This window comes from Mesoplodon mirus, assembly GCF_964341445.2.
Source record: "Mesoplodon mirus genome assembly, chromosome: 12".
Lineage (NCBI taxonomy): Eukaryota > Metazoa > Chordata > Mammalia > Artiodactyla > Ziphiidae > Mesoplodon > Mesoplodon mirus.
In genome coordinates this window covers 24,568,634-24,579,345 of record NC_138988.1, presented here as the reverse complement: position 1 = coordinate 24,579,345, position 10,712 = coordinate 24,568,634, and the positions used below count along the sequence as shown (strand labels likewise).

Here is a 10,712-nt window from a genome sequence, read left to right as displayed (position 1 = left end):
TGCTCTTCTTGGTCACCAGAATCGGCTGTTTAATCATGGGGAGAGAGAAAACACATCGTCAATCATACCCCAAACTGAGGTGTTCACTGCTGTGGGTATCTATATTCTTAAAAGCCTTCATCCTTTCCTAATTACTGAACATCGACTATACTCTGTTTTATTTAGATGAAAGTTCTTTTAATAGAAAACATCAAAATGATGAATCAACTTTATTTTACTGAAAAAGAAAGAAAGGAAAAACATACTCACATAATGAATTGCTCACAATCTTGGAAATATTAAAGAAGAAACCCATTCATGACTCAAACCCTCAAGTTCCTTAAACTAAGAAGGCCATCAGATCACAGACTGAGCTGCACTCTCATCCCGTAGGTATCATTTGGTTTCATGACTGAAGAGGACTTTTGGAGGCAAGAAAAAAATCAATTCCAAAAAGTTTAGAATATAGAGACAGCTCTAACACTGAGTCAGATTCTAGCCTTCTTGGGAAAAGTGAGGAGAATGTTACTGTGAAATCCAAGACAGTTACCTCCAGAACAGTATTGTGTTGGTGGACTGCTTTGACTTGAGTCCTGAAGGCTCTAAGGACCTGAGTCTCCTTGCCTTCTTATTAACTAGAAACATCAAGAGGTGATCTCATCGAAGTCTCCACAAACGGCATTGTTGACATTCTCAATCTCCATGGGGCTTTAAAACATATTAATCTGGGGATGTAGTCATTTTCTATCTCCCACAGTAATTCTCCTGCAGACATTTCTGATTTACTCAAAGCAGACTGAGGAATAATAAAAGGCTGTTTTCAAATCTTCCCCCGATCAATAGCTCCCAACAACACACATGAGAATAAAGGTAATCCAAAAGTTGGATGGAGGACATGTCAAGCTTATTAAACAACCACCTCCACCAAAAATCCACCGCCGTTGACGAGGCCGACTGGCCTTTCCCTGCCTTGCATCTATCCTCTCCTCTTCTGGTACCACCGCTCAGATCTCCATTTGGAAATCATCTCTTCCATTCAAGGTCCATGTGGTCCAGGTGGGGACTGACTTATACCCACTCCAAGTTCATGCAGTGGGCCCAAGTCACACCCATATCACTCTTGCCTTTATGACTGGATCAAGCACATGATCCAAGGCTAACTAATGTAGGCATGGAAGTGCTTGCGGGAACTATCAAGCAAGAGGTAGCCTCTTGATGCTGAAGTTATTAAGCTGATACATTCTCATGTTGTAAAGCTTGGCAAGACTTGTCTGAAAATTAAACTCATGTAGAGGAAAGCAGAGATGAAATACAGAGAAAGTCACCTAATACCCCAGATGAAGCCTCTCTGATTTCATGTACTCCTGGCCTCTTCAATTGCTTGATCTCCTAAATTCCCTTTCCTGCTGAAACCGATTTGAGTTGATTTTACAATGTGCACCCATGAGTGCAGGTTAATCAAACAACTATAAGTTTGAAGGAAAAAGAGGAAATTAGGCCACTATGGAATAAAAATTTTGAAATTACTTATCAATAGCAAAAATTCAAAACATGGCAAGAATTAAGAGATTCACCCTTAATTCTATAGGAGCCAAAATGTATTCATTTCTGGTACATCATTGGAAGGTATCCTTCTTAAGCTTAAGTGTATGTAAGAATCACCTAGAGAGATTTTTGTTTGTTTGTTTTGTTTTGTTTAATATTTACTTATTTATTTGGTTGCACCAGGTCTTAGATGTGGCATGTGGGCTCCTTAGTTGCGGCTCACCGGCTCCTTAGCTGCAGCACGTGGGCTCCTTAGTTGTCACATGTGAACTCCTAGTTGCAGCATGCGTGTGGGATCTAATTCCCTGACCAGGGACGAACCCAGGGCCCCTGCATTGGGAGTGTGGAGTCAGTCACTGTGCTACCAGTGAAGTCACTGGAGAGGTTGCTAAAATGCAGACATGGCTCCCTACTTCAGACAACAGAATTGGAATTAGGTTCAAAAATGTGTATTTTGAGAGCACCCAGGTGATGGAGATTCAAGTACAAGCATTACACTTTGAAGACAGAGATACAAAAAGTGCTCAACAACAAAAAATCACTAGAACCTTTAGCTTCTAGGAGGGGTTTTGCTCAGCTGGCAATGTGACAGGGTACGATGCAGCCTCAGGGTACAAATTCCTATGACCACTGATGCCAGGTCGGAGACACAAATGATGTATGTCTAGAACACTGGAGAGGGTGTATCCTTTCTGAAAGGAGCACAGAACTCAGTGCCAGGCAATTAGCATCCTAGGGAAAAGTGTACTCAGGGTTTCCGGATTTCTGATTTTTTCAAGAGAAGGTGGAAATCTATATTCTTATGCAAAAACTTCTAATTTTCCAACCCTAATTCCTTTTAAAAATAAAGTGGTGTAGCACAAGCAAGAAAATGAAAGGTAGTGATTATAAGCACTGACTCTGAAGCCAGAATGCTTGAGTTTGAATCCTGGCTTTACTCTTGACTAACTTGGGAAACACACTCAACTTCTATGTGCCTTAGTTTCCTTATCTGTAAAGTGGGGATAACAGTACTTACCTCATAAGGTTGTGGGGAGGATTAGATTATGTAAAGCACTCAGTACAGTAAACATCATCTTATTCATTAAAGTTGTTATTAATTTTTGTTTACAGGTCAGAGCTGGCCCTCAGGCTGCCAATTCGTTACAAATAGGCAGAAAAAGGATGGATTTGACAGCAAACCACAGAACAAATCATAGTGTGCCTATTTCTAACTGTGTGACTTTAGAAGAGACTTTACCTTTCTGAGCATTTGTTTCCTCATCTGTAAAATGGGCATAACACACAGACCACAAAAATGGAACTACATGCAAAACGTCTGCAAAAGTGCCTGGAGCTCAGTGAGTGCTCAACAGAGCTCAGGACTGGGATCTGCTACTGGAAATATCAAGGGCCAAGGTCAGTGATCATCTATTAATATGATATTTAAGAGTCAGAGAAATACTGGGACAATAGTAGACATTCCAATAATTTTACTGAAACATTTGAATTAACCGATTTTAATAGAAACTGGATGTAACAGGAAAAGGGTTGTGGCCACAGGTGGGCCACTACATATGAAAAGAGAAACAACTTGGTTTAATACTGAATGTACACAATTCATGGAAAGGGGAGGGGAAGAAGAGGGGAGGAAAAAGTCCTGCTAGTACTTCAAAACCTCAACTACATGAGGGGAGTACTAGCTCACTGAAAAAATACATATGTAATTTTAATTTACTAGAGAAATAAGAAATCCCTCCAGCAACTAGACCTTATTTTAAATTATCCGAATATTTTTTTATTTTATATGTTTTCAGTGTCTTCTTTAAAAAAAAAAGCTTTATTTACATATGATTGACATACAAAAAGCTATAGGTATTAATTTTTCAGCTTTACTGAGGTATAATTGACAAATAAAACTGTAAGATATTTAAAATTCACATTGTGATGATCTGATACACATGTACATTGTCAAAGAATTCCTTCCATCTGGTTAATTGTTTTAAAAAGGTGATGGATATTTAATGTATACAACTTGATATGTTTGGTTTTCTGTTTCTTCCTTCTAGTTCGGGAGAACCTTAAAACAATCTCATTCTCCGAAAGAAAATCAGGAGTCCAAAAATGAGAGATTGGGGCAGACACAGGGCAGATTCCAAAACTTCACAGTCCTAATCATGGCTTTCACTTTACACACGCTCTGACTTCGAAAACTCTTTCATTTAATCTACCAAACATTTAAGGGCACTGCTATCACTCTCTTGCTAAAGATTGCCAATGCATCCAAAGAGGACAGGTAGAATGAATAACTGGAACACAGACTGGGTAAGCAAACAGGAGGCTGGATTCTTGCATTGTCTAGTGGGCTTATTAATACACACTATTCCTCAGTGTTCTCATCTGCAAAATGGGGAAGATAATACTTAGGCTGCCTATCAAGATTTCCAGGAGGTTTATAGGATACATGTGAAAATGATTCATAACCGTAAATAAACATGTAAAACATTTTCATTCATGGTAAATCAGAAGTTTCCCAGCATTTACATACACAGACACACTTGGGAGCATTTGAAGGTGACTTTGACAACATAAGCTCATGTCAAACATACATTCTGGAGCTTATTTTAAATTACACATGCATTCAGATTTATGTGCCTCCCTCACTGTGTACATAACCAGTCAAAACCTTTGAGGCTACAAAGGGCTAATAAACTTGACTTAAAACACAAATAACAGTGGATGAGCCACGCAGATTCTGGAGTCAGACTTTTTGACAGCTTTCACCCTCACTGGCTTTGTGATACTGGACAAGCAATTAGACCTCCCTAGTATATGCATATATAGTATATGCATGAGAGCTTAGCAAAGTGCCTGCCACAGAGCACTGGGGAACCATTAGCTCTTTTGGTAATACCATTATCTCTTGACATTCCAAAGCAATGTTTTACCATTAACTGCTAATGAAAAAGAAGCATCAGCAGTCTAATGTTCAACAATAGGGAGGCTGTTGGGAAAACAAGCTTAGGAACACAATGAAATAACATTTTTGGTGTCTCTTAGAGGTGGTTAATGGATGGATCAGCAACTTTTTAGTTGCGGTGGTTTGTTATATATTTTTCAAGCTGTCTATAATGAACAAAATACTTTCATAAATGTTTTAATTTATTTGTATAAATAACTGTGTGCTTTGCCCAAAAGTATAAGTCTATCTTCATGAAGCCACAGTGTTCTCTCTCCAGGGCCTCCTTTAGGTCTGTAATTTGGGCATAATTTGTAGGAGACTGTCCTACAGTCAGGTTCTACGGTGAGAATCTGGGATGACTGCTCATTACTCAGCTCCTGCCTCCATCTTTGGTTGCAGGAAGGAAGGAAGGAAGGAAGGAAGGAAGGAGGGAAGGAAGAAGCGACCTCCCCAGGATGCTCCTGGCCTTAAACTCCCTGCTCTTTTACCAGCAGATAGTGCTAATGTTATTTAGGCATGTTACTTAGACATTTTGTGCCCCCTTCAAAAGACCCAAGCAGAAGTCAGCTGAGATCGTACCAAGAGCCTGTTATTAAAAATATCCTGGTAAATATCATTTAAAATAGCTCCATAGTGTTTGTACATTTGAATCTGACACTCATGCCACTATCACAAATGGCTCAACCAGGAGTCAAGACTTCATTATGGTACTGCCACTCTGTGCTCGAAGTAGCTGGTGGATTGCTACTTAAAGAGGTTTGGAGCGCAAGATGCTTTGACACAGCTAGTTTGATACACGTATCACAGACTGGGTAGTCTCAATTATTTGAAAGAATTCATATGAGTCAGGGAATGACATGTTGTCAGCTGTCATACTTGTAGTTTGGTAAGTGAGGAGGCATTTATTCAAAATATCCCTTCTGTATTGAAGATGCCCCATCACTTGTATATCTCAGAATCAAGTCTCTCTCCATGCATCCCATCAGGCGCCACTTGGCTTTCTTTTTTTGTGCAGAAACTAATGATCAGACTGCCTTTAGCAATGATGACCCAGGCCCAGGTGTTTTGTGTTTGTTTGTTTTTTTCTGACATCAGTTCAAGTAGGGATGTTATGAGGTCAGGTTTTCTGAGGCCTGGCTTCTAGAGACAGAGATTTACAGTGGTTAGAAATTGGAAAAGCATCAAGACCTACACTCAACTATCCCTACTCTGTTCTTGCTTTGTACCGAGAAATCTACTTAGTTAATGGAGGACAAATAAAGGCACCCAAGCTTCTTGGGGACCATCCAGTCAGCTTGGCGGAACTGTTTCGATGCTTGTTACCCCCAAGGTCTTTCTATTTCTGTGACCACATCTACATTTTTGGGTTATATCATAACTTGCTATTCTTATTTGTTGGAAGATCAAGACATTAAAATAGTGGCTATTTTTTTTCAAGGAAGTATTGACTTTTTTTTTCATAATCTGCTTTCATTTTGGTGAAGACTACTATAAACAGATAAAATATTTTGAAGTGGATAAAATTAACTGATTTCAATAAACAAATATGTAGCAATGGGTAAATTTATTCCAGATATTGAAACTGTAGGTCAGCCACTGGCCTAATCCATTCTAACTGAGAAAATGGAAATTTTCCTGGACTCGAATTCTTAGAGCTGGAAGGGGGAACCTAGATGTGATCTGATCCTAACCAGTCATTTTACAGATGAGAGCAGTTAGAGACTATGTTCATAAGAAGACAACTACCATGAACAAAGCTAGGACAGCAAGCCAGGACTCCTCCTTTCCCTAGTGCTTCTTATGGAAGGGTTGGGTTACCGTTACAATGATAAGCCATCAAAAATTTTTTTCAATAGTTACCTTGAAAAATTTTAGGCTTCAGAAAGGCCCATACAGGCAGGAGAAAGCATTCAATTAACACAAACTTTTTTCTAAATATTCTAGTAGACTTGGTAGCACAAGGAGGAAAATACAGAGCTGTAACTCTAAAATACGAAAGAAAATAAGTATGGGAAAAACAGAAAAAACAAGCGGTCTTCAAAGTCACAACATTATCGACTGGAGTAACTCATGTCTTATTCAGCTGCGACATTTTGAGTTATTATATAAGGTCAAACCCCCAAAGAGTCAAAAATATTACTGAACAGTTCTGGGTTACTGCACTAACCCAAGGAACATATATCACAGCCTCTGTGAACGGTGCCTCCAGGGAACGTGCAATTCATAACCTGTACATCCTTATTCAGAGGACTTGTCCTTGAAGATCCACTCATAAAATACAGCCTACCTAAGCTTGGGCGTAGATAGCCCTGAATGTATATATAAAAATATAATGCAATGAGTAATATATGCTCTATAATATAAAATACATATGCAGTATATAATCTTATAGTATTTATTACTTTTTCATCTTTTCCCTCTTAGGGAATATAGTACAATTTGCATAAGTTAACACATGATTTATTTCCACTGTATCTCTACTTGCAAAGGTATGAGAAAAAAGGATGCTGCTAGCCTTCCATACAGCATCAAGTGATATTAAACAACTTCTCCTATTTGTCTTTACAAGCAATCAGCCATAATTATGGAGCAGTGTCAAGACTAAGTAATGAATGAAGAAAACAGATTCTTATGGATATCATTTTGAACAGAAAGAAAGGATGCTGATTATTCTTGATTTCCTTCTACAAACACTGCCCTCCTGCCCCTTTAAGACAGCTGGGTGAAGTTAAAATACTCTTGCCAAGAAGCATGAAAAACAGACCAGGGAAAAGACCATCTCTTCCCCAAGCACCATGTGGTCAGAGTTTGAATTCTGGCGATCCTTCCAAATTCCTCCTGAGAATAGAAACCTTCTTGTAACTCTTCACAAAAGCCTCCCCCAGCCCTCCTTCCCTAAGTCCATTTAGGGAGAACATCATCTGGTCTTTACCTGTAAAGCTACTGTTCATTTCAGGAACATCATCCTCTTCCTCATTCTCCGCGTGGACTATGCCAGCATTTTGCATATCATTGTAGGACTTGGTTCGCTTTGGGGTTGACTGCTTGGAGCCAGAATGAAGGCTTTGCAAGGCATCCGTCGTGATCACTTTCCCACTGAGTGGCTGGCTAGGAGGTTTGGGTGTCCCATAATAGTTTCCTAGGTGATGGAGAGACACATTTGCATGTTTCAGAAAGAATACTTTGTTTTTCTCAAGACTGCAAATCCAAATCTCTTAGCCCATTAAAAAAAATTCTTTTAAACTAGAAAACCAGAACAAACTGTATTTCATTTCTGGAATGGGTTAGAAAACACGTCGGTCCTACCCAGTTAGACATGGTGATTTCAGAAGCCAGGAGGAAAGCTGCATTGTGATGGGGCAAAGAACCTACTAGGGCTAAAAACAAAGGCGTCTGCGCTGAATGGCAGAGCTTCATCCTCATTACATTTGAATTTCAATCAGTCACCTTCTTACATATATGCACCAGCATAATGCAGAATCCAATTTACAGAGAGTGGCACACAAAATAACAAATTCATTACTGCCGGCACCCTTACAGGCCAACAAAGTTGAGGTCACCCTCCATTAATAAGGGGACTCCTCAAGAGGGAACCAGGGCAATATTTTTTTAAAAAGGAAAGTGAACACCACGTGGCGCCTCTTTAACTGAATGGCAGGCCTGACTCTCAAGGTCATGTGTGGTTGGAACAAATCCTCACCCAGTTTTAACAGGAAACTCTTGTGTCGACAGTGGCACAGTGACACCCCTCATGGGTCACTCGTTTAGTAAGTGTCCATTTTCACTTTTAGCCACTTCCCCCAGAGTTTGCCTCAGGTCTGACTGTCGTGTGTGCTAAGTGACTCTAAGTGGAGCCTGGATGGGTTTTTACATTTTAATTTTTATTTTAATATGTGTATATTTTTAATGTGCAGTAGAAAAATCTAACTAGTAAGCGATGGTAGTAAAATATAACATTTACTTCTAAAACTTAAGTGATAAAGCAATACTTTATAAAATTGACTTTTTTAAACTTGCAGCTAAACCTGAAGTTTAAAAAAGCAGCTATATTTAATAAGAAATTAATTGAGTAAATAATAGCAATGGTAACGATGAGTTTCCTTTTGAACACCTAAGGTAAAAATTGAGTTTTTTTAAAGAAAACTTCAAGTAAATAAAAGATACTATGTTAAGATATAGACAAAATCATGCAGGTGAGTCATGAATGGCCAAAGTTTGAAAAATACATCTTATAATCAATAATATTCAGTGACTACATGATAAAAAACATCAACATCAGAAAAACATTGATCCATTCACCCTCTCACATCAAAGGAGTAAGGCCAGGAAGATAGATCATATTGAGCCCTTCAAAACATCGTAAGTAGGGGGCTTCTCTGGTGGCACAGTGGTTGAGGGTCTGCCTGCCGATGCAGGGGACACGGGTTCGTGCCCCGGTCCGGGAAGATCCCACATGCCACGGAGCGGCTGGGCCCGTGAGCCATGGCCGCTGAGCCTGCGCGTCCGGAGCCTGTGCTCTGCAACGGGAGAGGCCGCAGCGGTGAGCGGCCCGCGTACCACAAAAAAAAAAAAAAAAAAAAAAAATTGTAAGTAGGGACTTCCCTGGTGGTCCAGTGGTTAAGAATCCGCGTTCCAAAGCAGGGAATGTGGGTTCTATCCCTGGTCAGGGAACTAAGATCCCACATGACTCGGGGCAACTAAGCCTGCGTGCCGCAACTAGAGAGAAGCCCGTGCACCACCGATGAAGAGCCCACGTGCCGCAATGAAGACCCAGCAGCCAAAAAAAAAAAAAAAAGCCTGAGTAACGTAATTCTATGCTTAGTAAGGTATAATTTGTAAATAATAACAACTCCTGTACACAGTTTCTTCCCAAGAATCTTACTACATTGTCTAACCTCAGTACATAATTATATAAAATACACATTTTATTATACAAGCACAAAAAGAAAAGGAGACAGTAATATGCTGCTCAGCATGAGACACATAGGTGATAAATAATTTATATCCATTAAATTTATCTTTATAATTAAAATTTCTTTCTTAACACTATCTCTCTGAAATATTTTTTGTATCATCACATTTATGAGTATATATACCCACTTTCTTTGAGAGTGGTGTAAACAGCATGTTTCAGCAGGGGAACCCTGAAAATGCATATTAAAAAGCAGTAGACAACCGGGCACCATGTTTGAATTTGAAGGAAACCAAATAGAAACCTGGTAAGTGCATTCTGGTGGCCTGTATTCAGTTCAATCATTACAGTTCTTTCACAGAAGGTAATATTTCAACCTCCTCAAAAAACTTCTTTCAGGTTTCCAACTTAAAGGTATAGGGATCGAACAGAACTAGCTTGAAGAAAAGGCATCCATGTGTGTTTTTAGGGACTAACACAAGCACAGGGAAGAATGAACACATGTATGAACCGACTCAACCCGCATTTCTAAAGAGGTTACAACCAAAGGATGAATCGTGCCTTTGATGAAGTTGGAACACAGCCGCAGTGTTGACTATTTTCATGAACTGAAGACTGTTAGTGAGGTTTAGGTAACTATTTACACAGTAATCTTCACCGTGGACAAAAGATGAGACAAACCTCTAACGAATCTAATTCTAATTCCTTACGATCGCTATTATGCCAAAACATCATGTACATTTTTGAGTTAGAGGTTAAAGTAAGACCAATGTCTGCAAATAAGAATCTTACACTGAAAGATGTGACTAAAAGATAGGATCCTTTATTCATAATTTTATAATTATAATTTTGCAATCATTATCACTCATTTTCAGTGCCATTAAGCCAAGGCAATGTTCATGAAACTACCATCATTTAAAAATCAATTAAGGGCTTCCCTGGTGGCGCAGTGGTTGAGAGTCTGCCTGCCGATGCAGGGGACACGGGTTCATGCCCAGGTCCGGGAAGATCCCACATGCCGCGGAGCAGCTGGGCCCGTGAGCTATGGCTGCTGAGCCTGCGTGTCCGGAGCCTGCGCTCGGTAACGGGAGAGGCCACAACAGTGAGAGGCCCCCGTACCGCAAAAAAAAAAAAAAAAAATCAATTAAAACTTAGGCATCCTCAGTTTAGGACAGAAATAAATGTTTGAAAAAGAAAAGTTCTAGTTAAATTTGACAAATATGTGTGGATTTTCCTCAGTTGTCAAGTTCAGGGTCTTTCTGAAGTTAATAAATGATTAGCAGATTTCTCAATGCAATTACAAACTCCCCCAAACAACCCACTTATTCATCATTG

The 10,712-nt window shown here is 39.5% G+C and overlaps 1 protein-coding gene across 1 annotated transcript in view; it reads right to left on the bottom strand.

The window, feature by feature from the left end:
- Positions 1 to 10,712, bottom strand: part of MAGI1 (membrane associated guanylate kinase, WW and PDZ domain containing 1) — a 620,740-nt gene that overhangs the window by 116,718 nt on the left and 493,310 nt on the right. The window contains exons 4-5 of the mRNA XM_082637692.1: positions 7,398 to 7,604; positions 4 to 25 (exon numbers count right to left, since the gene is read on the bottom strand). Coding sequence (XP_082493818.1) covers positions 4 to 25; positions 7,398 to 7,604 — 229 coding nt within the window. The remainder of the gene's footprint in view (positions 1 to 3; positions 26 to 7,397; positions 7,605 to 10,712) is intronic.